At 53.4% G+C, this 27,971-nt stretch overlaps 2 protein-coding genes across 4 annotated transcripts; one reads left to right on the plus strand and one right to left on the minus strand.

Moving 5' to 3' along the window:
• The first annotated feature begins 93 nt into the window (after positions 1-93).
• Positions 94-3,304, plus strand: LOC121151570 (sulfotransferase 1A1). Of its 3 annotated transcripts, none has more exons than XM_040973087.1 (8): positions 94-236; positions 1,481-1,634; positions 1,712-1,837; positions 1,913-2,010; positions 2,326-2,452; positions 2,547-2,641; positions 2,844-3,024; positions 3,105-3,304. In XM_040973087.1, exons 1-8 carry the CDS (start codon positions 234-236, stop codon positions 3,215-3,217), a joined length of 897 nt encoding a protein of 298 aa, XP_040829021.1. In that variant the 5' UTR covers positions 94-233; the 3' UTR covers positions 3,218-3,304. The 3 variants fall into 3 exon arrangements, with proteins under 3 accessions (XP_040829021.1, XP_040829024.1, XP_040829025.1); XM_040973090.1 differs by lacking the exon at positions 94-236 and adding an exon at positions 273-492; XM_040973091.1 differs by lacking the exon at positions 94-236 and adding an exon at positions 273-487.
• A 99-nt stretch (positions 3,305-3,403) lies between these two features.
• Positions 3,404-18,901, minus strand: SGF29 (SAGA complex associated factor 29). The gene is made up of 10 exons (XM_040973092.1): positions 18,755-18,901; positions 17,020-17,109; positions 11,162-11,237; positions 10,621-10,693; positions 5,630-5,694; positions 4,765-4,894; positions 4,539-4,685; positions 4,382-4,417; positions 4,091-4,253; positions 3,404-3,597 (listed from the first exon to the last, which is right to left on the minus strand). Exons 2-10 carry the CDS (start codon positions 17,092-17,094, stop codon positions 3,481-3,483), a joined length of 882 nt encoding a protein of 293 aa, XP_040829026.1. The 5' UTR covers positions 17,095-17,109; positions 18,755-18,901; the 3' UTR covers positions 3,404-3,480.
• Positions 18,902-27,971: the final 9,070 nt, after the last annotated feature.

Here is a 27,971-nt window from a genome sequence, read left to right on the forward strand (position 1 = left end):
CCTCTTTATGTTTTTTGTTTGTTTGTTTTTTTAACTTTAATTGGGACACAAATAGAAAGAGATCTTCCACCTGCTGGTCACTCCCCAAATGCTAGGCCAAAGCTGGGGGCTGGAGACTCAATCTGGCTGCCCCACACAGGCGGCAGGGACCCCACCACTGGGATTCCCCGGGGTACACATGAGCAGGAAGCTGGAATGGGAGAGAGCTGGGACTGGAAGCTGGGCACTCCAGCATGGTATGTACACACCTTCTTGTATTTTCAAGGAATCCACACTTTGGCTTCTCAGGGAAACACAGGGACCCACCCCCTCCAAGCTCCACCCTTTCCTTGTGGGAGGATAGCAAAGTCCCTGCTGCCCCTGGGCCCTCCCACTTCCTTTCTATAAAGCCCTCAGCTGGGGCAGCTGAGCACTTTGCCAGCCAGCCCTGCAGAGTTCCAGTGCAGGTGTTGCTTCACACAGGTGGTGTCTCAGGCAGCATCCAGAGGTCAGGTGAGAGTGTAATGGGGGGGAGAGGTGTGGGGTGGGCTGACTGAGCCTGGATCCTCCCCTGCCAGGCTCTTGAGGACAGCTCCCTGGGGGTGATTTAGCGGCTCTGCAGCAGCACCTCTGGGAGCTGGAACGCCCCTGCCCTCTCGGCAGACACCCTCATCTTACAGAGGCCTGGTCCAGCAGGCCTGCTTGCCCTTCCTTTTCCACTGCGTCAACACTTTTGCTCACACAACCAACCTCTGCCCCGCTAAAACCCCGCTTGGTTGCTCAACTGGCCATGTTTGCTTGCAATGTGGGTGTGGAGGGGCCAAGGGAGTTGAATGACTATACGGGAAGGGGGGGGGGAGGGAACCCCCCTGGTTGTGAGTTGGCAGCTGCGGCAGGAAGTGATGAACAGGGAGTCGGGATCAGTAAGTCCTAGAGCTCTTTCCAGGACCCAGGGGAAACCTCCAGGGCTCAGAAAAGCTGTTATCCTGGCCTCACCCCAAAGAGGGCTTCCAAGGGTATGGCTGAGCTTGAGCTGGAGCCAGAGCTAAACTGGGCCTGACAAAGCCTGACCCCACCCCCTACTTGCTTGTGAGCCTGAGCAAGTCCCTTAATTCCCAGGCAATCCTGTGTCTGTGTCCTCCTCCAGCCTTTTTTTTTTTTTCTTAATGTAGGGGATTAGTTGTGGCATAGTACGTTAAGCCACCACTCAAGATGCCTCTCTCCTATCTGAGTGCTGGTTTGAATCCTAGTTCCTCCTCTTCTGCTTCAGCTCCCTGGCTGTTGCAGCTATTTGGGGAGTGTGCCAGTGGCTTGGAAGGTCTTTGTCTTCTCCACTTTTTCTGTCACTCCGCCTTTCACATAAGTCATCTTTTTAAACAAAAGGCTGATGTGGAAGGCCGAGTGCCCGGCCTTCCGTGGGTAGCCCCGTCCATGCCCTAAAGCTGTGGCAGGCACAGGGTCCAGCATGGGTGTTGAAGGAGCAAGCCCTGTTCTTCCACAGGGCAGCATGGAGCTCATCCAGGATACGTCCCGCCCCCCGCTGGAGTACGTGAAAGGGGTCCCGCTCATCAAGTACTTCGCAGAGGCGATGGGGCCACTGCAGAGCTTTGAGGCCTGGCCAGACGACCTGCTCATCAGCACCTACCCCAAGTCTGGTAGGTAAGGCAGGCCGCCTTGCTGCCCTCTCCTGCTGGCCTGGCCAAAGGAGCTCACTTCTGCCTGTCCTCTGTAGGCACCACCTGGGTGAGCGAAATACTGGACATGATCTACCACGGTGGTGACCAGCAGAAGTGTTCCCGGGCCCCCATCTACATCCGGGTGCCCTTTTTGGAATTCAAAGCCCCTGGGGCCCCCTCAGGTATGTGATGGGGCAGAGGGAGAGGGAGAGGCAGGAGGGCTGTGGGCACTTGACATTCCTCTGCCTGTGGTCCAGGTATGGAGACTCTCAAAGAAACCCCGGCCCCACGGCTCCTCAAGACGCACCTGCCACTGGCCCTGCTCCCCCAGACTCTGCTGGATCAGAAGGTCAAGGTGAGGCCACTGGGCTGGCCCAGATGACAGGCAATGCTGTCCTGCTACCTGTGGATGAGGACCTGGCAAGGACTCAGCAGGCTGCATCAGAGCCTGGCTGAGATGTCCAGATGGAGACTGCATGTGACATAACACACAGTGTGGAGACCAGCCAGGCCATGGGCACCACATCACACTCTCTAGCAACCTGCCTCTCGGTCTGTTTCCTGCCCTTCCATGCTGAGACGGCTTGCCGCTCAGGGCTGTGGGCAGGGAGGCGCAGGGTATGCTGCGAGTGCAGGCTGTCCCTGTGCACCCCCTCCTCTCTCCTGACAGGTGATTTACATGGCACGTAACGCAAAGGATGTGGCTGTCTCCTATTACAACTTTTATAATATGGCCAAAGTGCACCCTCATCCCGGCACCTGGGACAACTTCCTGGAGAAGTTCATGTCTGGGAATGGTGGGCCTGGCTCTGAGAAGAGGGTAAAGGGCAGGGTGGAGGAGAGGGCAGTGGAAATTCAGCGGAAACTTAGTGGAAACCGTGCCCATTCCAGTGTCCTATGGCTCCTGGTACCAGCACGTGCGGGAGTGGAGGGAGCTGGGCCGCACCCACCCTTTGCTCTACCTCTTCTATGAGGACATGAAAGAGGTAAGAAGCCTGCTGCTGCACCGCCCCCCACCCTGCAGCCGGTGCTGGCCCTGTGCCCTCACCCACCAGCAGCCCACTGCCCCTGTGTGCCAGGCCATCCCCACCTCCTGCCCGGGGCTCCCAGGGCAGCCAGAGCTCAATCCTGGGTGCCTCAGCCAACTGGCCAGACCCCTCTCCCAAGCCCCCACTCCTGCTGCTCTAGAACCCCAAGAAGGAGATCAGGAAGATCCTGGAGTTTGTGGGGCGCTCCCTGCCGGAGGAGGTTGTGGACCACATCGTCAAGTGCACATCCTTCAAGGAGATGAAGGCCAACCCCATGACCAACTACAGCACGCTGCCCTCCAGCATCATGGACCACAACGTCTCCCCCTTCATGAGGAAAGGTCGGGCCCGAGGGGCGGCTATTTGGGTGGGGGCGCAGCGGCAGCAAGCTTGGCCTGCAGCTCCTACCTCTCTCTACCAGGTGTGGCGGGGGACTGGAAGTCCACCTTCACTGTGGCCCAAAACGAGCACTTCGAGGCCCACTATGCCCAGAAGATGGCTGGCTGTGACCTTCCCTTCCGCTCCGAGCTGTGAGGGCTGTGTGCGCAGCTGCAAGGGGGGGGGGGCCCTGCAAGACAATCTAAGCCCATCGGCTGGACAATAAAATAGGATTCGTATCCACAGGGATGTCTGCTGAGCCACGTGCAAACCCAGGCCACTGAGTGAGGAGAGCAAGGGCTGCAGCGCTTGTGACAGTCAGGGCCAAGACATGCACTGGAGAAGGTTTATTGGGTTGCAGAACATCCACAGTGGCTTCCCCAGGGAGGGTGGCTGCACCGGGCGGGTCTGCTGCAGCATCACTTTTTCTTGGGCTCCTTACAGGCCACCACGTACCTCTGGGCCACGTTGAGTGGAGGGGAGTAGCCATCTGCGTAGGAGGTGTCTTCAAACAGGACCGAGTAGTCGTCCTGTGGCTGAGCACACAGGAGGGGCTGGACACTCACTCAGGGCCAGGATGGCCTGCCCAGGGCCCCAGAGCCTGGCCTCTACCACCCTCATCCTCCACTCTAGCTCAGGTGGCCCGGTGCCTGCCTGGGCCTTGGTGCCACAGAACTTCCCCTCAACATCTAGGGCCAAGGGCAGGGGGTCAAGAGTTAGGGCAGAGGGAAAACTCACTCCCCACATGGGTGAGCCACAACAGAAGGCATGCGGCCACTTGTGGTCCCCCCCCGGGGACCTAGTAGGGAGCCTGGAGGAAGTGGGGAGCCATGAGGCTGTGTTCAGGTGACCTGTGACCAGGTACAGTGTGACAGTGTTGGCCAAGGCCCTGCAGGATTCGGGGGGATGGATTGGGGAAGGGTGTAGCTGCTAGGTCCCTTGGAGCTCCAAAGCCACAAGAGGAGCAGCAAAGCGGGTGGGCTGGGGGGTCCTGTCACCCTGATAGCCTCTCCATGGGGCTCCCCTTACCCGCTGTGGGGGCGTGTGGATCAGGGCACGGTAGAAGCAGGTAGTCTGGGGATATAGGGCCAGCACAAGCTGCTCCTTCTGGAACAAGGCCTCGGGGTCCGTCTCAGGGTTGGCCTTCCACTGGGGCAGCGGGATGATTCGCCGCCTGCTCAGGGTGTGTCTCCTGGAATGAGGGCCCCGGGTGGGGTGGGGAAGGTGTTGGCTTCAGGCCTGGAGGGGCCACTCCTTCCCAGAGGCTTGGCTGCCCCACCCCTCACCCGGCCTGCATTGCCCTCCCTGGCCGACACTCACTCCTTGCCTTCTTCATCAATGTCGTCTACCTCGTACCTGCAGGAGAATGGAGGACAACTGCTGGAAGCAGCCAGTGCTGCCCATGCCACCGGCTGGGGGAAGTGTTTTCTTGCACTGTGCAGACACAAGAACGAGCCCCTGGCTGGTGCTCACTCACTTGTTAGTGGCATGGCTGTAACTGACGACCTCAGCCAGGATCCACTGCTCATCGCCATCCACGGCTTTGACCCGCGCAGCCACCTTATCTCCAGGCTTGGCCACATAGTCCCCAGAGGCCGGAATGGCTCCACACAGGGGCGGGGGCCTGCGTGTGTGCAGAATGCAACAGTCAGTCAGTGCCACCCTTGCACCACCTGGCCCTCAGAGCCAGCGCCCGCCCTCACTTGTCACCAGGCTTCCCGATCCACAGGGGCAGCGTCATGGCCGACTGCTGGAGCAGGGTCATCAGCACGCCTCTGCGCATGGTCTTCCTGGGGGGCTCCGAGTCACTGTACAGGCCCGCAATCTTGGCCGCTGCGGGAAGGAAGGGAGCCCAGCTGGAGGAGCAGCACCTGAGCAGGAACCCAGCCCCTCCTGCCAGCCGCCCACAGCTCAAAACCATCGCAGCATCGGGACATGCCTCCGAATAGGGGTGGGGCATCGGGAAGGTTATGGAAGGGGCAGCAGGTGCGGGCAATGACCTGTGTCCTTATGGGGTGCTGATTACACAAGTGTTCAGTTGTGTGAATTCTTCACTGTGCTGCGCTCATAATAGATGTTGTAATTCAGGTAGTAGGTTATAAAACTGTGGCCTCCCACTAATCACAAGCATGACCCAGCCACATGCCAGGAAACGAAGAGGAAAAAGAGGAGGAGGAGGAGGGAGGAACCAGAAGGGTGCTGAGGCTTGGAGCCCATGGGACCAACTCCACACAGGTGTGGCTCTGCCCAGCCTGCCAGGTTCTCTCCGTGCGAGGCACGGGAGCGGGCAGTGAGCAGGGCAGGGAGATAGTGGGCTGCAGACCTAAGGAAGGGAAGAAATGCCAGGAGCAGGAAGATGACCTTGACCCATGGAGGAGGACCCAGCATGTCCTTCTCAAGCCCTGACGGTGGTTGCTGTTCCCTGCCCAGCCCTGTCTCTGTTGGACGCTCCTGACAGGGACTTGGCCAGGTTGCAGGCACAGGCACCCCCAGGACCCGTGTCTGCTGCTCTTGGAGTCTCCCTGCCGGTCAAATAGCCCAGAGCAGCCCGTGGCCTCTCCCACTCACCAATCCGCCTCTCTTCCAACAGAGACTTGATCTCGGCGATCTTATCTAGGGCTTTCCGGAGGATGCTGGGGACAGGGGAGGAAGGGAAGAGGTCTGGCTGAGGTGCAGTCTGGTGACTGCAGGCAGGGTGCCTCATGCCAGCGCATCCGTTGAGAACCACATGCCCTCACTGCCCTCTCGCTCCACACCACAAAGCCTCTACCAGTCAGGAGCATAAGTGGCCAGGGGCTTGCAGAGGCAGCTGAAGGCTCCTTCCACACAGCGATGCCGTAATAACCTGGTGCAGCGCAATGCATTTGTGTGCAGGAGAGAGGGGATGGAGATGCTGGTGCAAATGCCTTCTGTGCTGCAAGCACAGGGGCAGGAGCTGTGGCCAAGTGGGGTAAGGCACTGCTAGGGCACCCAGACCCCATATTGAAATGTGTCTTGGCTACTCAGCTTCCCATCCAGCTCCCTGCTAATACACCTGGCTGGCAGCAGATCCAAGTACTTGGTCTTCTGCCACCCACGTAGCAGACCTAGATGGAGCTCCTGGCTCCTGGTTTGAGTCTGGCTCATCCAGCAGGTGGAAGATCTTCCACTTTGCCTTTCAAGTAAATAAAAAAAAATTTTTTTTTAAGTTAGGACCTAAACATAACAGAAAACTATTAACAGCATATCTTACTCAACTTTTGTCATCCACTATTATATCTTATAGTAAAAACTGAACCATGGTTATATATTTTTGAATAAGTACTGACTAAAGAATTTGAGATCAAGTGACATTATGTCTGGAACTTAAATGATTCAGAACATTGCATGTGCATAGAACAAAGGATAAGCAAACGTGAGGGCAGCTATTGGGCATGGCAGTTAAGCCACCATTTGGGATACCTGTACCCTGGGGTGCCTGGAGTCCCATTCCACTGGCACCTTCCTGCTAACACACAGCCTGTGAGGCAGCAGTGACACCTCAAGAGTTGGGTCCCTGCCATTCACGTGGGAGACCTGGATTAAGTTACCAGCCCTGGAATTTGGCCTGGACCAACCCTGGCTGCTGCGGACAATTTTTTTTTTTGTTTGTTTCAAAGATTTCTTTATTTTTTTTACTTGAAAGGTAGATTTATAGAGGAGAGACAAAGACTTTCCATCTGCTGGTTCACCCCCCAAATGGTACAATGGCCAGAGCTGAGCTGATCTGAAGCCAGGAACCAGGAGGCTCCTCCAGGTCTCCCACACAGATGCAGGGTCCCAAGCTCTTGGGCTCTTCTCTGCTTCTTTCCCAAGTTGCAAGCAAGGACCTGAATGGGAAGTGGAACAGCTCAGACAGGAACTGGCACCCATATGGAATGCTGGCACTTGAAGGTAGAAGATTAGCCTGTTGAGCCACAGTATTACCCCTGTTGTAAACACTTTTGGCAAGTGAATAAGTGGATGGGAAATTGGTCTTTTTTTTCCCCTTCTCTCTGCCTTTCAAAAAAAAAATCAGTTATAAAATTTTGTGAAAATTACTTTTATCTAAATCTGAAATCATTTCTATCCACAGTTAAATCAGTAACACCTAAGCTCACTCCAGCACAACCAGCCTGGACAGCCAGTGTGCCACAGGGAAGCAGTTTCTGTGAGTCCCTGCAGGACTTCTCAGGGCCTTCGTCTGCTCAGGGAATCTCTAGGAGGGCCAAGGTCTGCTGCCCCCAACTGCTGCAGTCCCACCGCACGGCCTGCAGACTCGCTGTTCTCAAGCTTGCTGACCATTTCAACAGCAGCCGTTTTAGGGAAGTGACCCGCTCTCTCGGCCATAAAGGTATCCGGTCACCTAGAAGGATGCCCAGCCATGCTTGGGTCCCCACTTCCGGCCCTCAACGGGAAGTACCCCCAAGAGGCCCGCTGCTGTGCCGGTACAAAGAAGGACAAAGGTCCAGTTGATGCACTTCAGTGTGCAGCATAGCCCAAGCCCTAGCTGTCGCTGGGAGGGGCGACATTTGGTATGGGCTGTCGCTGGGGAGGGACGACATCTGGTGTGGGCTCTTTATTCCAGCACCACACCAACTCACAGCACTAGTATTTGATTAGGGTGACCTTTAAAGAAGTACAAAGGTTTAAAGAAAAATCCCTCTGGGCTCTCACTAGCGCTGGGAGGGCAAGAGCTGCTCCCCCCATCCCCACCCACCCCACGAGCCTCTCCTGTGCCCATGTGGACGAGGAGGAACAGGCAGCAGCACTGCTGGTTTCCTGATGGTGCCCGGCCGGGGCTGCAGGCAGGGAGGTGGCCACGGGGCAAGGACAGAGCGAGGGCATGGCAGCCATCCACACTGCAGATCCTGGCACCTGACCCTGGCCCCTGGCTACTTTTTTGGCCTCGAGTACCTGGCCAGCTGAATGGCACCCCGCTCTGCAGTGGCCGAGTTGTTTGGGGGAACCTCTGAGATGTGGAGGGGCTTTGAGAGATGGTCTCCACTGTCTACAGTTACAGTGGCCCTGAAGACGCCGTCCCTGGTCCTGGTCCTGGTGCCCTGACAGGGCTGCAGCTGACAAATGCCTGTGAAGCTACCATCAGGGCGTGGCTTGTTCCCACTGGGAAACATGGACCTGTCCTCCACGTGCACACGGAAAGTGAAGGTTGTGATCTGGGCTCCCTCGGACCCCTGCTGCTGGGCATCCAAGTATGTAAAAATTCAGCTGCCATTTTCCAGGTTTATTAGCAGGGTGTGGGGGATAGAAGCAGAGGGCCCAGGACTCCTGACAAGAGCCCTGGTATGGGATGTGGGCATTCCAAGTGCCAGCCTACCTGCCACTCCCCAAGGCTTTTCTGTTCTGTGTTCCTTAGGAAACCTATTAAAATGAGGACACAAGGTACCCGCCACATTCTGTAAGGGAGGCCACCGTGGCACCCACAGGTAAAGGGCCCAACATTTCAGCTCCCAAGGCGGGGCTCTGGGCACCTCTTCCTTTTTCTGTGGGTCTTGAAGCCAGAGTGCTAGGGAAAGGACACAGCAGGGGCGGTGGCCCACCCTCCCTCTCCCAGTGGGGTACTGAAAAACCTCAGGGTTCACTTGGAGGCTGCAGGCGTTTTGCAAACCTGGAGAAGTAAAACATATGACACCAGGCAGTGGGACAACAGATGAGGAGGGGCCCCGCCCTTACGAACCAAGCCAGTCAATGTGAAGTGTAAGTCAATGCCAGAGGCGACCACACCAGCTGCTTCCCCATCTCACTCTGCCTGCTGGCAGGCTGGCAAGGGATGGGCTGTTTTCCACTCCCAAACTAAGTATGAGTTATCACAACTCCTACAAGCCACTGCCAGGCCAGGTGAGGAGCGGGGAAGGGCCTGGCTCTGGCCAGATCAAGACAAATGCATGGGGGCCATGCTGGGCACCCCAAGGAGGAGGCTGGCTCCAGACAGAATGCCTTCTCTCCTTGCTGCACCCACCTGCTAGAGGGAATCGCCCCGGCCCCTGCGTCCACGACCAACACTCTGGCCATTTTCCCCATCTCTGCCACTGGCCCAACTGACCAATGGGTCTGGACCCCCCACCACTCCTTCATGATACCCTCATTATGTCTTCCTTCCCACTTCAGGTCCTCACTGGTTCCTCCAGGATGAAGCACAGGGTATGGGAGGTTCTTGGTGTCCTGTCCCCCGCTGCCCTCTGGCAGCGCTCTGTGCACACAGGCACCTGCTGGTGCCCGGCTCAGCATCTCCTCCGTCCAGTAGCTGTGCTGGCTGGCTGGCTGGCTGGCTGGCTGGCTGGCAGGGCATCTCTCCTTTCTGACTGCCCACGCAGGCTCGATCTTCCCCATCTTCATACAGCCAGCACCAGCCTCAGGGACCATACTAGCGATAGGAGGCCAGCAGGCCGGCAGCCGCCAGGTGAGGAAAACATACAGCCAGTGACACAGGACAGAGCCCAGGCAAGTGCCTGAAACTCTGGGAAATGCCAAGAGTATCAATTCTTGCTGCCACCCTCACTGGGCCCTCGAGGCGTGGGCACAGTGACATGAAATCAACTGCTTGAGTAACAACCAACATCGTGACAAAACCCCACACAACAGAACTGACAGGGTAAAAATCATAATTCATTAACACATTATAAATGGCCTAATTCCAACAAAAACCTAAAAATGTGTGCTATGGAAAGAGCCTGTGAAGCTGCCTCCTTCGGGTTTAAAACTGAGCTTCCACAGTTACCAGCACCATGTGACAGCAGGATAAGCCTGCACCTGTGTTGTCGGCATCCCACATGGGTACTGGTTCAAGTCCCAGTTGCTCTATTTGTGATCCAGCTCCCTACTCATGGCCTGGGAAAGCAGTGAATGATGGCTCAAGTCTGCGGATCCCTGTAGCCAGGTGGGAGACCTGGAAGAGGCTCCTGGCTCCTGGCCTCGGTCCAGCTCAGCTCCGGCCATTGCGGCCATTTGGGGTGTCAACCAGAGGATGAAAGATCTCCGTCTCTGTCTCTCCTTCTCTCCCTGTAAACCTGCCTTCCTAATAAAAGTAAGTAGATCTTAAATAACAACAAACAAACAACAACCAAAAAAACCTTGCACTTTTCCACTTACTAGCTGCGTGGCTCCAGGCCAATGATGGAACCCCTCTGGGCCTCTGTCTCTCCGCCTCTGAACAGGGGCAATGACACAACCTTCGCAGGCTGCAGCGAGGATGGGAGGCGGCACACACAGAAAGCAGGACGGCAAAGCCCCCTGCCCCAGCCCAGCAAGGGCACGTGGAGTGAGCACTGCTGACCACATGCTGCCCCCTCTCACATGGGGCAGGGCAGGAATGAGGAAGGTGGACCACCAGGCCTGGCACCTGCTTCATCCTGTCAGGGCTTAGGACCCTGGAGCTGGTCACTGTGCCTCTGCAACCACGGGGTAGCTAACCCTGGAACCAGCTGCTGTGTCAGCAGCAACTCTGGATGCTCACACATGATGCAGCTGCAGGATGGGGGGCAGACAGCAGGCTGGGGAGCACCCCAGGGAGGGCGCCCAGCAGGTCATCGGGCAGCACTCACTTGCATTCGGCCTCTGCGTCGGCCTTGGCAGTTGTGTAGAGGCCCCGTAGCTTGGTCCGGTAATAGGGAGAAACTGTAAGCACAGGCAGGAGGGGGAGGCACAGGTGAGGGTTGGGTGCTGCCACTGGGCTGGCACAAGCAGACCTGGGGTGCTCAGAGAGGCTGAGCCCCAAAACTGAGCACCACCAGCCCAGAAGTGCCCGTGTTCATGTCCATACTTTTACGGAGTCAGAGGCCACCATCTTATCTAGGGGAGAACTGTGACACTCTCTCATACTGGGAAACATGTATGTGTTAAATCCAGGCAACTTGCTAAGCTGCTCTGGGTCAGGGGTGCCCCTGTGGGGACACCCCTGGACATGGGTGCCTGTGTTCTTGGGACCAGCTTCCTAGGCTACAGCCATACTTCCCTGAGCACCCACCCCCAAGTGGAGGGGGCTGCAATTCTCTGGGGAACATGCATAAGTCCCTTCTCAATCAGGGCAGCCACGCTTGGGTCTCCACTGTCCCACACCCCCAAGCCCCCACGCCTGGGACTCACTCTTGTTCTCCGTTTGCATCCGCTCGTGTGTCTTCTGGATGTTCACCAAGTTGTGCTCGCTCCTTGAGCGCTCTTCCTGTGCAGACAGGGTGACAGGGCATGGGCCGGCTGCCACCCGCTGGGCACCTGCACCCCAGCTCCTGCCTTCTAAATCCAAACCCACGATACGATCCTCCTTTGCCCCCAACAAACACAAAAGCAATTACAGTGATGTCCTGGCTTCCAGCTCTACTGACGCTCCTGGATCAAAAAGAGACCAGTCTGACACACTCCCCGTCCACAGGCATCTTTCCCAAAACTCACAAACATCCCAAGATGATTTCCAAGGGGCCCAGTTAACCCCCTCCCACCCTGCTTTAAAAAAACAAAACAGTTATTTGAAAGTAGAATTATAGGGAGAGGGATCTTCCAACCACTGTTCACTTCCCAAATTGCTAGGCCAAATCCACGAAGAGCCAGGCCACGCTGAAGGAAGGAAGCACATCTGGGTCTCCTGCATGGGTGGCAGGGGCCCACGCATCCGGGCCGCCCTCCTCTGCCTTCCCTGGTGCATCAACAGGGAATTGCATGGAAAGTGGAGCAGCGGGGACTTGAAACAGTGCCCATATGAGATGCTGGCATTGCGGGCAGTGGCTTAACCTGAGATACCATGAAACTGGCCCCAATGTTTCTATTTCTTAAAAACATCATCATCATCATTATTTTATTTTAGGCAGAGAGAGAGGAACAGAGACCTTCCTTCTGTCGATCTGCAGGCAGGGTTGCACTAAGCTGAAGTTAGGAACCAGGACCATGTGGGTGACAGAGACCCCAGCACTTGCACCATCACTGCTGCCTCCCAGGGTGCCCACTCACTGGGAACTGGCACTGGAAGCTGAGACAAGACTCGGCCCAAGGTGCTCTGATTTGGAAGACAGCCGTCCCAAGTGACGTGCAAACCATTATGCCAAACTCCCACCCCTTAATTGATCTCAAAAAAGAAAAACAAACTTAAAGAACGCACACTTCCTAGTTCCACAGCTCACCATACAACTCCCAGAAAGAGGCTGTGGTAGCACCGGAACAGGGTGGGGGGTGGGGGCGGTCCAGGTGGACCAATTCATCTGGGGAAAAGTTCTCATCCCCCACCTGTGTCCTGGGCTGAGGGCTGCTCCTGCAGCTGTGGGAAGCAGCGTTACGGTGTGGGAAGAACGTGCAGCTGCATGGCACAGCTTTTATGAGAGAACTGCTGAGTGCCCCACCCCATCTGGCCAAGTGGGGTGCAGAGTGCACACGCAGCTGTGTGATCTAGAGGCTCAGAGAGCCCACGAGCCTCCTCTTTGCAGCCCTACTCTACAGCAATGGGACCAGGGGGAGAAGGCCCCTAGCAATCCTGGCCACACAGTAACTGAACCTAACATCCCTTCTGAAGGCAGAAACGTCTGGCTAAAAAACAGAGATGGTTGAGAAGAGAGACAACGGGCCCAGAGTGGGTGGGTGCTACTGCCCAGTGAGCTAAGCTGCCACTTGGAACATCTGTACCCTTTATCTGGGTACCTGGGTATCAGGCCCGCTTCTGCCTCCCATCTAGCTTTCTGCCTGCTGGTGCACACCCAGGGAGGCAGCAGGGGTGGCTCAAGGGCTTGGCTCCCTAGTGCCCACACTGGAGACTCGAATGGAGGTCCCAGTTCCTGGCTTCAGCCTTGCCCTGCCTCGGCTATTGCAAGGCATCAGGGGAGTGAATCAGAGGATAGAGGGTCAGTCTGTTCCTCTGCCTTTTAAATAAATAAAGATAAATGAACATTTTAAAAATCCCTTAAAATAAAATACTCCTGAGGTAAAAGGATGAACAGGTGGCTTCCGCAGAGGGGACAGCCAGCACTGTCCCAACACTGTGACCAGGGCTCCCTGCTGGGCTGTGACACTGTGACAGGGTCCCTCATCCCGCTGGGCTCAGCTGCCCCGATGCCTGGCAGAGTAAAAGCCTTACATCTGCCGATACCTGCTCCCACACAGGCACATTGGCTGCGTGGGGTGATGACAAACTAGAGCAGCTGTTGGTGCCTACATGGAACCTGGTCACAGGCCAAGAACACTTTCCTTCTCTGTTGTAAAATGGATTTTGCTAACAAGTGATTTTTTAGGGCTGTTTTAGGTTTACAGAGATGGAGCAGAGTTCAAAGTCTTAATGCACCTGCTCCCCCCTTGAACCCTGGCTCCCCACTGCTGACACGCTGTGCTGGCGTGGGGCACTCGGTGCCACGGGTGATGACTCACTCAGGCCCATGGTGCACATTGGGGTTGACACCGTGCTGGATGGCTCTGCACGACACACACAGTCACATGCCCCCACTGCCTCAGTGCTGTGTCCTGAAGTTCTGCCTCCCTGAACTTCTCAGTGCTCACCTGCATCTCCCATCCCTGCACCCCAAGACCCTGGAAATCCTGGGTCTCTTCACTCTCTTGTCTTGCCATTTCCAGAATGGCCATGCGCAGAGCCTTTCAGGAATGTATACACTCAGTTGGGGTGTGTCCCTGCTGCTGCCTTCTGTCTTCACACTACATCTGCTCCAAAAGCCATCACTAGAGAGGGAATCTCTGGGGAATCCTGCCCTTCAGGCCACAGGACTGGGCAGAGGACAGCTGCCTGCCTGCAGGCCGGTCACTGCAGAACACAGTGGGGTGCCTGCCTGAGGCGGCATGCTACAGGCCCCTTGTATTTGTGAGTGAAAAGGTAATAAAAATAGGGAAGAGATGGATTTGGGGAGGCTTCAAGCAGTGGGCAGCACATGGCAGGTGCAGATTCCCTGGGGAACCAGCCAGCTCTGAGACAATGATAGGCTGGGAGAGCCCCCCCGGCCCCCCCCCCAGTCCCACACTCAGGTTTAATCGCTCCTTTTCTAACCCGAATCTGGGGTACCGCACAGGTTGGGTTCCCAGCAGCAAGGCTGGGTATATGATATCCAGCATATGCACACAGGAGTGAACAATATGGGCACCCCGGCAGCAAGGCTGACGCCCTTGTGGTGCTGGTCCACATGGTAAAGGACACAGGGTGGGGTTGGTGGTGGGACGGCAGCCATGTGACAGGAAGCAGTGGAGACACGGAAGTCCCCTTCCAGCACAACGGGAGGGAGCAGGAGCCAGATGAAAGATTCAACAAATAATTCCTGGAACTTCCAAGTCCTGCGGGAGTCGGGGGCTGGCCCAGGGAAGGAGCTACACTCACTTGTCTGTCGGCATATGGACAACAGCTCAGGCTCTGCCATCTGCAAATCTTTCCCCCACCCCCTGACCACCGGGATGGTACCTATGGGATTCCCTCACACTTTAAAGCCAGGGAGGCACTTGCGGCCCAAGTCACACCATGGCTGCCACTGACCAAAGGAGTTGTAGCTTGAGGTGCTGGGAATGAGCTCAAGCCAGCCAAGGGTCTGCCCGCGGGAGGGTGATGGGCCCTGCTCTAGGACAGCACACGGAGGCCAGCGGCTTTGGACTAGCCAGGGAACTGACACAGGCCGACTAGTCGTGGCCCTGGCCAGGCTGGAATCCCGAAGTAACTGAAGCACGGCCAATGGCAACAGCATCACGGCCAGCTGGCCGGCCAGAGGAACAACAAGCCCCGCTGTAATGCATCTCCAGCTGCTGCCTGACAGCCCTGGCCTCCACAGTGGCCACACTGCTACACGACACCACCTTCTGTACAGGAGGAGTCAGGATGATGCTAACAGCCATGATCCTCACATCCTGATCCCAAGGGAAATGAGGAAGAACTGGACTTAGCACCAGCTCATTTCCACGCAAGTTTACCTGAAGGCACAAATAATGGTAGCTCAGGGAAGGAAACACACAAACACATGGGAACAGAAAGCTCAGACATGCTGCTGTGACCTCAGAGGGCCTGCCGTGACCTCAGAGAGCCTGCCGTGACCTCAGAGGGCCTGCCGTGACCTCAGAGGGCCTGCCATGATCTCAGAGAGCCTGCTGTGACCTCAGAGGGCCTGCCGTGACCTCAGAGGGCCTGCCGTGACCTCAGAGGGCCTGCTGTGACCTCAGACAGCCTTCTGAGACCTCAGAGGGCCGGTCCCCTGTTTTGGTCTATCCCTGCCTTCTCCTCTCCCCCCGCAAGGCTCCCTGCAAATGTTAGGGAAAGTTCTCATTGCTACCATACAGATGTTACATAAATACTATTATCTTCAGTGCACACAGTTAGATAAACACGACCTTTGTGTTGTAAGAGTTTTCTGCTAGCTCAGAGGCTAGAGGGTAGCAGCAAAGGATTAACTCAGCAGGCCAGGCTCATTCAAACTCTACATACCGTGAAAACAAGCTTTGACCCGTGACCAGCTCACAGGAGATAACTTCTGAGGGAGATAGCCCTCAGAGCGGCTTTTCTAGGAGCAGTACCTTGAGTACCTTTGTTTATTTGTAAGGTCACTGCTAATGGACACGGGACATTTTTGCTGGGTGATAAAAACATCCTGGGGGCCAATGCTGTGGTGCAGAGGGTACAGCTGCCACCTGCAGTGCCAGCATCCCATATGGGTGCTCGTGCAAGCTCTGGCTGCTCCACTTCTGTTCCGGCTCCCTGCTAAAGCACCCAGGAAAGTAGTGGAGGGTGGCCTGGCACCCATGTAGGGGATCTGGAAGAAGCTCCTGGGTCCTGATTTTGGATTGGCTCAGCTCCAGCTGTTGCAGACATTTGGGGAGTGGAAGATCTTTGTATCTGTTAACTCTTTCTCTCTGTAAATGTGTCTTTCCAATAAAATATATCTTTTTTTTTTTAAATGATATCAGCAAGTTTTTTTTTTTAAGATTTTATTTTATTTTTATTGGAAAGGCGGATATACAGAGAGGAGAGACAGAGAGGAAGATCTTCCATCCGCTGATTCACTCCCCAAGTGAGCGCAACGGTTGATGCTATGCTGATCCGAAGCCAGGAGCCTCTTCTGGGTCTCCCACGCGGGTGCAGGGTCCCAAAGCTTTGGGCCGTCCTCGACTGCTTTCCCAGGCCATAAGCAGGGAGCTGGAAGGGAAGCGGGGCTGCCGGGATTAGAACCGGCGCCCATATGGGATCCCGGGCGTGCAAGGCGAGGACTTTAACCACTTGCGCCACCGCGCCGGGCCCCCAATAAAATATATCTTAAAAAAAAAAAGAAGGGCACTTGCGCCACCGCGCCGGGCCCCCAATAAAATATATCTTAAAAAAAAAAAGAAGGGCACTTGCGCCACCGCGCCGGGCCCCCAATAAAATATATCTTAAAAAAAAAAAGAAGGGCCCGGCGTGGTGGCGCAAGTGGTTAAAGTCCTCGCCTTGCACGCCCGGGATCCCATATGGGCGCCGGTTCTAATCCCGGCAGCCCCTCTTCCGTTCCAACTCCCTGCTTATGGCCTGGGAAAGCAGTCGAGGACGGCCCAAAGCTTTGGGACCCTGCACCCGCGTGGGAGACCCAGAAGAGGCTCCTGGCTTCGGATCAGCATAGCATCAACCGTTGCGCTCACTTGGGGAGTGAATCAGCGGATGGAAGATCTTCCTCTCTGTCTCTCCTCTCTGTATATCCGCCTTTCCAATAAAAACATAATAAAAATAAATCTTAAAAAAAAAAAGAAACAGATAGAGAGAGAGTTCTGAAATTGATGGTGGTGATGGCTGCACAGTTCTCAATATCCTAAACATTGAATCATGTGCTGTACATGGGTGCATCTGATGGTCTGTGATCTGCCTCTCAATACAGCTGTCAAACAGGAATAAAACCCCCCACACTGAGAAAACCCAGCAAGAATGGCACCATGCCTGCCTCGTCCAGCATGCAAGCCTGTGACCCCCACCATCCCACCCACCCAGCGCCCCAGCCGTGGAGGGCAGGGCGTGCTCCCACCTGCGTCTGCTTAATGAGCTGATGGAGCTCGGTGAGCAGCTCTGCGATGCGGGAGTCGGCAGACACGAGGGCCATGGCACAGCAGAGCGTCTGTAGGGCAGAGCAGAAAAGACCTAGTTAGTGGCTGCTGGGGCTGGAGCCCTGGTACCGGTGCATGTGAGAAGCCTTGGGCACAGGGTCTCTGTAGATGGCATTATGATGCTGCCACACTTGCAGCGGGGTGGGCTCTTAGTCCAGTTGGCCTGGTGTCCTTCCAAGAAAAGGGAAAGAGTCACAGAGACAGATACACATCTCTCCTCTTTGTAAATCTGCCTTTCAAATAAAAATAAATTTTTAAAAAATTGTCTTTTTGGTCTGGCATGATGGCCTAGCAGCTAAAGTCCTTGCCTTGAATGTGCCAGGATCCCATATGGGCACCGGTTCTAATCCCGGCAGCTCCACTTTCCATCCAGCTCCCTGCTTGTGGCCTGGGAAAGCAGTCAAGTATGGCCCAAAGCCTTGGGATCCTGCACCCACGTGGGAGAGCTTGAAGAGATTCCTGGCTCCTGGCTTCAGATCGGCGCAGCTCCAGCTACTGCGGTCACTTGGGGAGTGAATCATAAGGCAGAAGATCTTCCTCTCTCTCTCTCTGAATATCTGCCTTTCTAATAAAAATAAATAAATCTTTAAAAAAGAGAGGGAGAACATTACTTATATAAAAAAAAGTCTTTCAACTAAGAAATGCTGCAACAATTCTGAGGCTGGTCTATTCCACACCTTCTCTTGCCAGACTGAGGTAACCGTCACATAAGAGGGACTGCCTACATTCCACCTACATAGTTCCCCTTTGCTCAGGAATATTTTTACCAAGTAAAAATTTACCCAGGAATATTTACCAGTCATGTTTACCAAATAGGTACCCTGTACCTTGTTCCCAGGGAACATTCCAGAAAGGTGCACCACATGAGGCAAACAGTTCCAAGTAGTTATGTGTAGGTAGTGTAAGCATTACAAGAGACGAGAGAGCAGAATACAGAATAACGCCAGACAGTACAAATCCCAACGAGAAGGAACTCCCCAGGCGTGGATGGGAATGACCCTCACAGATAAACACACCCGCTAAGAGCGGCATGAAGAAGGAGAGGAGGCAGGAAGCAGAAGACACCACAAAACTCGAGGCTTCGGCCCCACAGGTGGAGAAGTGGGAAAGAGTGGGGAAGGTACCAAGGCCGAAACGCAGAATTAGTTCTGGACACGCTGTGAGGCCGATTAGACATTCCAAAGGCGGCAACCACACTCCAGCCAGAGCTGAAGGTAAGCATCTGGCGTTCCAGAGACAATAAAGAGATGAAGACAGAAATCTGAGGGCCGGCAGGCCAAGAGATGGCGTTTCAAGTGTCAAACGGGAGAGGCCAGGGACGTAGAAGAGCCTCGGTCCGACCGAGCAGGTGTCTGGAGGATGATTGAGAGTGTGGCCCTCCTGACGCTGGTACTCTTTTTTGAGCAAATAATGCAAGATGCTAGAGTTCGGGCTCATCCTCACTCCAAGCCGAGGACCCCAGGGGGGCGGTCTCCCCGCGCACCTGCGCCCCGGACACTACTGCGCACGCGCAGAGCCCAGGCCGACCGCCCCCCGCCCCGCCCCCTCCCACCTAGCGCGCGTGCGCGGCGCCCCTCGCGGGCCGGGTCGGGGCCGCTCGGGTTCCGGTTCTCACGCGGGTCCGGCGGCCGCAGGCCTTGACTCGTGCCCGCCTACCGAGTCTCGGGCGAAAAGATCACGGCGCGCTGGGAGTAGCGACGGCGGAGCCAGGCGCGAGCCCGTGAGCGCTGTCCCCGGGTCTATGGATGCTAACGCACCGGCGTTCGAAGGTTCGCGGCACGTCGGGAACCGCACACGCTTTTTTTTCCTTTTTATGAGCCGAGCGGAGCGCGGCGGACCTCGCTACGCATGCGCGCTCCTCCCTCCGTGACGTGCCGCGCTACCCCCTGGGAAATGAAGTTTTGTACTTAGACCTGTGCGCAACTGAGACATAATTTTTTTTATTTCAAATAAGGTATAATTTTACAAGGATTTAAAAAAACTGATTGACTTACTTAGTGTCTTCTCCCCTTTCCCCAAAGACTGCATTAAAGCAGAAAAAGGGGGGAAAACCCTTAAAAGCGGCTTCTGCTGGGGGACAGCACCAAGGGATAGAATGTTGGGAACTATTCAGTTCAATTTTGCTATGAACCTAAAACTGTCCTAAAAAATAAAGGCTACTTGCCTGCAGAACTAAGAACCATATACAAAGATCAAATCTAAATGGGTAAAAGGATCTAAACCTACACCCAGAAACCATTCAACTTCTAGAAGAAAACATAGGAAGTACTCTACAAAATACAGGCACAGGCAAAGACTTCCTAGGAAAATCACCAAAAGCAAAGAAAATCAAGACCCAACTAAACAGATAGGACTACATCAAACTAAGAAGCTTCTGCACAGTAAAGGAAAAAAAATCCAAAAAAAGCAACCAACAGAGTGGGAGAAAGTCTTTGCACACTACGTAGGGGACAAGGAGCTGGTATCCAGAATAAACAAAGAACTCCAGCAAAACCATAACAACAAAAGAAACAAACCAGTTAAGAAATGCGCAATGGAAACAGACACCTCTTAAAGGAACAAGTCCACGTGGCAGACAGGCATATGAAACAGTGCTCAAACTCCCTAGCAATAAGGAAAATTCAAGTAGAAACAACACTGAGGTTCCAGCTCACCCCAGTAAGGATGGCCCACATAGGGAAAACTACCAACAACACCTGCTGGTTAGGATGCGGTGGCGGGGGAAAGGGCACAATACTCCACTGCTGGTGGGAGTGCAGGCTGGTGCAGTCATTACTGACGTTAGTACACGGAATACCTAGCAACTGAAAATCCACCTCCATTATGACCTAGCAATACCACTTCCAGGAATATATCCAAAGGATTGGATACATGAGAAAGCAGTATGAACCCCTGTATTCATTGCAGCACGATCAACAACTGCAAAAAATTGGAAACAACCTAGATGCTCATCAACAGAGGACTAGAAAAAGAGGCCATGGATTGGGCCCGGTGGCGTGGCCTAGCGGCTAAAGTCCTCACCTTGAAAGCCTAGGATCCCATATGGGCGCCAGTTTTAGTCCCAGCAGCTCTACTTCCCATCCAGCTCCCTGCTTGTGGCCTGGGAAAGCAGTCAAGGATTGCCCAAAGCTTTGGGACCTTGCACTGGTGTGGGAGACCTGGAAGAAGTTCCTGGATCCTGGCTTCGATTGGCATAGCATTGGCCGTTGTGCTCACTTGGGGAGTGAATCAGCGGATGGAAGATCTTCCTCTCTGTCTTTCCTCCTCTCTGTATATCTGACTTTCCAATAAATAAATAAATCTTAAAAAAAAAAAAAAAGAAACCATGGTTCATGTATCCTATGGAGAGCAACTCAGCTATTAAAAAGAATGAAATACAACCGTTTGCAGCCAAATGGGCTGAATTGGAGACCATTATGCTAAAGGAAATGAGCCAATCCCAAAAGGTCAGATAGCACGTTTGCTCTAAGATGATTTCAATCAAAATCTCAGTGCTAATATGGCTAGGGGCTATTTTGCTCATCTTTTAGGCTGGCTCTTTCTAGTTTCAATTTGCAGTTTTGTAGTGTCATATTAATTATTTTTGTAGCAAATCTTATCTTTTCACATTTCCTAGTCATCTGTATCTTTCCCAATAAGTTCTTGGGATTCATTAATTGATCATCCATACGAGATAGATTGCTTGTAAACACTTCAGATTGCAAATGTCCATTTCAACACTGTTTTGCTACCTATCATGAGCAATGAAGTTCTAGTTTTTAACTGTAGTTCCTTCAGTGCCACAAGGATCATGCACTGGCATCTGTTCCTGCAAGAAGGTTTTGGATCTGTTTCCACCACTCTTGTGATGCATTTTTATTTTTGTAGCATGTTTGTTAATTTCATGTTAATGAAAACTTACTATTTTCACCCCCGATATGGACTGCGCTCACTGGTTGTGTAAGTTAGGGGATATGTAATGGGAGTATAGCGGGGACAAATATGTCCAGATATGGAGACAAAGTGCTGTAGGTCTGTATGCATACAGAGCAGAGATGGACTCCCAGCGAAAGAACTGAATACCTCCTAAGAGTAAGATGATGGCGTCCCTGACAGTGTCCATGCCTGCATCGTTGGGAAACACTTCCAACAACAGCATAATGGACTTGTGACTGTTCATGAAGGAAATCATGAAGAAATTCATGGGGTCAGGGAGGGAGGGACCTTGGGGAAGGGCACGGGCAACCCCAGAACCTAGGGAACTAGGTCATAAAATAAAATATATTAAAATACAAAAAATATTGTACTATCTATGTGTTAAAATGAAGGCTACTTTTTTAAAGAGCAAAGATGAATTATAAACCAGCTATCTGGCTTCCTGCTTATGCTCCTGTTAAAGCAGTAGAGGATGGCCCAAGGACTTGGGAGACCCTGCTGGTTTTGGTTGGGCCCCCGCTGTGGCCACTGCCGTGATTGCCAGAGTGAACCAGCAGATGGAAGATGTCTCTCTTTGTAGCTCTACCTTTCAAATCTAAATAAAGAAATTCCGCTCCATCTCCTGACGCCAGGACAAGCTAAGGAAGCTCGGCCCTTGGAGTCCTACAAACTAAGAGGGATCCCCATCGGCCGCTCAGCCTTCTCCGTGCCCCCAACCCCTCATCCATCAGCTTCTGCGTGTCAGCCATGTAAACACACGTGTTCTCACATCAGCCACTTGGACACTGCTTTACCTGCATTCATTCTTATCCCCAAATACAGCTCCTTCTCACCTTTATGTTTCCTTTTTTCTAAGATTTATTTATTTTTACTGCTAAATCAGATATACAGAGAGGAGAGACAGAGAGGAGGATCCTCCATCCGATGACTCATTCCCCAAGTGACCGTAACAGCCGGTGCTGTGCCAATCTGAAGCCAGGATCTTCATCCAGGAACTTCCTCCAGGAGCCAGGAACTTCCTCCAGGTCTCCCTCGCGGGTGCAGAATCCCACAGCTTTGGGCCGTCCTCGACTGCTTTCCCAGGCCACAAGCAGGGAGCTGGATGGGAAGCAGAGCTGCTGGGATTAGAACTGGCGCCCATATGGGATCCCAGCGCATTCAAGGCGAGGACTTTAACCACTAGGCCATCACACAGACCCTTCCTTCATGTTTTCTTAATCCCAGGTGTGACTGCGTTCCTCATTTCCACTCTTCTGGCACACTGTCATCATTGCCATCAAGCCTCTGCCTTGCTTCATTTTCTGAAGATTTATGTATTCATTTGAAAAGTAGACCAATAGAGAGAGAGAGGTTTTTCATCCTGCAGTTTACCCCTTAAATGGCTGCAACAGCCAGATGTGGACAAAGCCAAAGCCAGTGGCCAGAAATTCCATCTGAGTGTGCTTCATGATTGCCAGGGATTGTCTTCTGCTGCCTTGCTGGACGTGTTAGCTGGCCAGGAAGCAGACCCGGTGGGCCTGAAACTGCTCCCCTGAGAGGGGATGCTGGTAATGCAAATGGCAGCTTCACTTGCAGGGCTACGAATTCAGGCCAGTTAGCCCTTGTCTTCACTCTCCTTTGCCAGTGGCATGTGAGAGTGTCCTTTGGATATTGTATGTGAATTTTCAGTTCACTTCTGTGCAAGTCTACACCTCACACGCTCTCATTTTTCTTACTCAGCGTGTCGTTCAGACCTGTTGTCACTGCATCCTTATTCTCTTTGAGGTGAGTACCCACAGTTCAGTTATTCAGACCTGGAACCTCTCCATCGCCTGCTAGATACCACGTGAACCGCCTCACGCTTGCCCTCTAGTGGCGTATGTGAAGATTTCTCTGGACTGTGTATCAACAATGAGATTGAATAAAGGTGTTTTTTTTCCTTTTCCAGTTTTTTTTTCCCTCTTCTTTAAATATATATATATATATTTATTTTTATTTAAAAAGCAGAGTTACCGAGAGAGGAAGAGAGTATAGACAGAGGCAGACCACCCACTGGTTCACTCCCTCAAATATCTACAATAGCCAGAACTGGGGTGGTCCAGAGCTAGGAACCAGGAGCTTCCTCCAGGTCTCCCACATGGGGACCTAGGACCAGGGCCATCCTTTCCTAGGCACATTAGTAAGGAGCTGGGTCAGAGTGGAGCAGCCTGGACTCAAACCGGCGCCTGTATGCAATGCCAGTACTGCAGGCAGAGGCCTAAATAATTGCACCAGTGCACCAGCTCCACAAGACTGGTTTGCTTTTTTAAATATTTATTTATTTTTATTGGAAAGGCAGATATACAGAGAGGTGGAGGGACAGAGAGGAAGATCTTCCATGTGATGATTCACTCCCCAAGTAGCCACAATAGCCAGAGCTGAGCCAATCCAAAATCAGGAACCAGGAACTTCCTCCGGGTCTCCCATGTGGGTTCAGGATCCCAAAGCTTTGGGCTGTCCTCGACTGCTTTCTCAGGCCAAAGGCAGGGAGCTGGATGGGAAGTAGAGCTGCTGGGATTAGAACTGGCGCCCATATGGGATCCTGGGACGCATTCAAGGTGAGGACTTTAGCTGCTAGTCCTGCGCCGGGCTCCACAAGGCTGTTTTAAAGTATCTTTTGTCATCTATTTTGGTCATGGTCTTATCAAAAATGCAAATGTGGGGGCCTGCCTCCAATCTCAGCTACTCTGCTTCCAAGTCAGCTTCCTGCTGAGGGGCACACCCTGGGAGGCAGCAGCCAAGGATTCAGGTATTTGGGCTGCCAGCCACATGGGAGATCCAGCTGGGGTTTCAGCTTCTGGCTTCAGCCTGGCCCAACCCAGGTGGCCAGGGGCATTTGGGGCAATGAACCATTGGGTGGGAGCTCTCATTATCTCTGTTGCTCTGCTTAAAAAAAAAAAATTTAAAAAGAAAGAACAAATAATGCATAATTTCCAAGAACTTTTGAAGCGCCCTCATATACGTCCATAATGGGGACTTTTGTGCGTGAAGCATACACACAAGGAAGACAAATCCTGACCAGAAGGTGGCATAGTACACACAGAATCTAAAGCAAGACAAGATACACTAGCTCATGTTTTTTTAATAGTAAGTCCATTTTATTTTTGATGACATTTACCTAGTTGAGAGGGACGCAGGCCCATGTGGATCATCAATTAGGGCACGGAGGGTTGAGGAATAGGGGAAAGTGAATGAGACAACGTTGCCAATCTCCTCCCCCCCCCCCCACCCCCGTATCTGGGGAAAGTGGGAAAGAATGGGAAGAGGACCGCTCCCAACAGCCCATCCACGTCAGCACCGGGGTATGCAGGACGGTCACTCGATGTAGTGCCAGGGACCCCAATGTGGAGCATGTTCTGAGGATACTGTGTAAGTGGTTTTGATAGTTCTGAGATGCTGTTGATTTCATTGCTCCAAGGTTGAGGAAATCCTTCCAAGGTCCACTGACTGACATAGTCCACCCTAGAGTCGCCGCTGGCCCAGATACTCACTGTCAAAGCTTGGCCAGGAGAGCTGTCCAATTTGTTCTGCCCTCCATGGTACTGGATGTCCTCTGCAGGCCTAATAAACTGGTTGTTATGTCCCCAATGTGCATCTGGGCATGCTGTGTGCTGCACAGGCTTGAACCACTGAGTTCTAACACATGCACTCCACAGTCAGACCACAGATCCTGTGATTTTCCACCATGGTTGGAGTTGAGTCCAGTAATTCAGTTGGGGGGAATCCGCAAAGAAATCTCATCAGAGGTGACGCCAAGCCTGGTCTGCCCTCAGTCCCAGTGTTCACACTCACCAGAGGGAACAGTGGTCTATCAGAGAAGCCCCCCCACAGCCTCCCTGCTGGACTTGCTCCCCATCCCGGGTCTTATGAATATATTAGCTCTTAAAAGGGCATTTTCTGGGTCCAGTGCAGTAGCATAATGGCTAAAGTCCTTGCCTTGCACATGGCTGGATCCCATATGGGGCGCTGGTTCTAATCCCAGTGGCCCTGCTTCCCATCCAGCTTCCTGCTTGTGGCCTAGGAAAGCAGTTGAGGATGGCCCAAAGCCTTGGGACCCTGCACCCGTGTGGAAGACCCGGAAGAGACAGCGGGACTCTTGGCTTCAGACTGGCTCAGCTCTGGCCGTTGCGGCTGCTTGGGGAGTGAATCGGGACGAATGATCTTCCTCTTTCCTCCTCTTTGTATATCTGACTTTCCAATAAAAATAAATAAATCTTGAAAAATAAAAAAAAAGACATTATCAACTAAGATGCCAGATTTGAGGGATTCTCCAGCCTGGGACTAAGAGGCAGAACAGGTGCATCTCAGTTCGGTCTGGTTTGTCTCACTGTGTCTTCTCGTTACACCTGGATGCATAGTGACTTCATCGGCCTGGCCAGCCCACCCTGCCTCGCGCCTGGGAAGCTCCTGTCTTTGAAGCCAGTGACCTTCGTGTACTCCCTTGGCTGTCCTGAGCAGGGTGGTTGAGCTCCTAGAATCGGATGTGTTTTGCCTTCTCTTCCACAAACACTGGCTTTCCCCAGTCCCCAGCCCTGCAGTTCCCACAGGCCAACAGGTGCACTGCAGACCTCACGGAGAATAATCCAAAGTAGAAACTTCCTCTTTTTTTTTTTTTATTTTTTAAAGATGTATTTTTATTATTATTTTTTAATTGGAAAGGCGGATATACAGAGAGGAGAGACAGAGAGGAAGATCATCCATCCGATGATTCACTCCCCAAGTGAGCGCAACGGCCGATACTATGCCGATCCAAAGCCAGGAGCCTCCTCCGGGTCTCCCACGTGGGTGCAGGGTCCCAAAGCTTTGGGTCATCCTCGACTGCTTTCCCGGGCCACAGGCAGGGAGCTGGAAGGGAAGTGGGGCTGCTGGCACCCATATGGGATCCCGGGCGTTCAAGGCGAGGACCTTAACCACTGCGCCACCGCGCCGGGCCCTAGAAACTTCCTCTTGCTGAATTGCACACACCTGCAGGCTAGTGCATAACAAAATCTTCCCCTTGACTTGGCCCACACAGTGGCTTTCCCATCCTGCAGGTCCCTACTGTAAGGGATTCCCAGAAGTTCTTGCTCTCTTGGTCATCCATCCCCTATCCACACTGGCTTCTTTCTAGCCCTGCCTCTTAAGACCAAGCAAATCCTTCCACCCTGTCTCCCTAGTGAAAGATAACGTTGTCCCCATGGTTTCCTCAAGGTCCCACAGAGCATTCGAAAGCTGAGCGAGCAGTGTTTATCTCTGCACAGTTTCTGGAGTGTTGAGAGTCCACTGCTGAGCTGAGACTGTGTGCCAAGCATGGACGACACAGGGATAAGACAGGCCAGGCAGGGTTATACTGCCACCTGCAATGCTGGCATCTCCTATCAGACAGAGTGCTGGTATGAGTCCCAGCTACTCTGCTTCTGATCCAGCTCCCTGCTAATGCAGCAGGGAGGCAGCCGGTGGTAGCCCAGGGGTTTGGGTTCCTGCCACCCATGTGGAGTTCCTGGATCAGTGGAGTTCCTGGATCCTGACTCCATCCTGGCCCAGCCCTGACTGTTGCAGCTCTCAGGGGGATAAGCCAGCAGGTGGAAGTTCTCTCTGTTTCTCTCTCACTCTCACTGTCATTTTTGTGGCTATCTCTAGTTCCCTCTGACACTCTGCCTTTAAAATAAATAAATCCTACTTTTAAAAAGATAAACAAAAATCCTGCCCTGGTGAATCACGGTGCTAATTCCAATAGAAAACACTGACTAAACACTTGCTGGTCTGTTAGCGCTCACGATGGCAGCACCAGGCAGGTACCACCGTTGCCAAGACACGGATATACCAGATAACGTGTCTAAAGACACACAGCCAGCAAAGGGCAGAGCTTTGGACCCAGGTCTCCAGCTGCAGTGCCACCTCCGTGTACCACACACTAAGCAGGGTGCTTTTGTTTAGAAACAAATGATAGAAACATACACAAATAAAATGCCTTCTTAAAAAAAAAAAAACTATTGATTTATTTTTATTAAGGAGGCAGATTTACAGAAAGGAGAGACAGAAAGACCTTCCACCTGTTGGTTCACTCCCCAAATGGCCACAACAGCCAGAGCTGATCTGATCTGAAGCCAGGAGACAGGAGTTTCTTCTCGGTCTCCCACACGAGTGCAGAGTCCCAAGGCTTCGGGCCATCCTCAACTGCTTTCCCAGGCCACTAACTCCTGCTGTATGGGAAGTGGAGCAGCCAGGACACAAACTGGCATTTGGGATGCTGGCACTTGGAGGTGGGGGAATCAATCAATTGAACCATTGCATAGGGCTTAAGTAATACTTACGTTACTAATGGCCCGTGCTTCGAAGCGAGTGAGAGAAAATGAGGCTGAGCAGATAAGGGCTGGCATGAGTGGTGTTTCAGGAAGAAATGAGTCAACGTTCTGGCTTCCAGTAGATGTCTGCCACAGAATTTCTCAGTACTGGGCTTGGTCCAAGCAAACTGCTAGATTGTTTGGGAAAGGAGGGAGGAGGGCGGGAGGAAGCCATGACTGGTGGCGCCCTGCACAGTGGGGGGCAGCTTTTTCCCTTGCTTGTCCGGAGGGGCTCACTGCCAGTGAGTGGGCCCTGGACGTGGGATGGGGGGATGCCGCCCTGAGCAAGTCTAAAGTCTACTTTCTTCCTGTGAAGACTGTGGACGGCACAGCACCTGGCAGGCTCACACGCGGGCACAGTCTCTGCTCCTCCACAGATGAGCAAGCAGAAACCAAGGCACGTGCCCAAGACTTCCCCCTCCTCTCCCTCAGCCTGCCAAGTCACGGTCACGGTCACAAGTCACGGTATGCCTGGGGGCAGGGGCAGGGGGCCAAGGAGTGAAAGTCCCTGCTTCCCTTGAAGCTGGGAGCCTTCCGGACTATGACAAGAGGCACAGAAACGGTGTGGGTGTGGAGACAAGGGGACCTGAGGGGCTCTTTGTGGTTTTCACAGTGAG

This window comes from Ochotona curzoniae, unplaced genomic scaffold (genome assembly GCF_017591425.1).
Source record: "Ochotona curzoniae isolate NIBS_2020 unplaced genomic scaffold, NIBS_Ocur_1.0 contig_2321, whole genome shotgun sequence".
NCBI lineage: Eukaryota > Metazoa > Chordata > Mammalia > Lagomorpha > Ochotonidae > Ochotona > Ochotona curzoniae.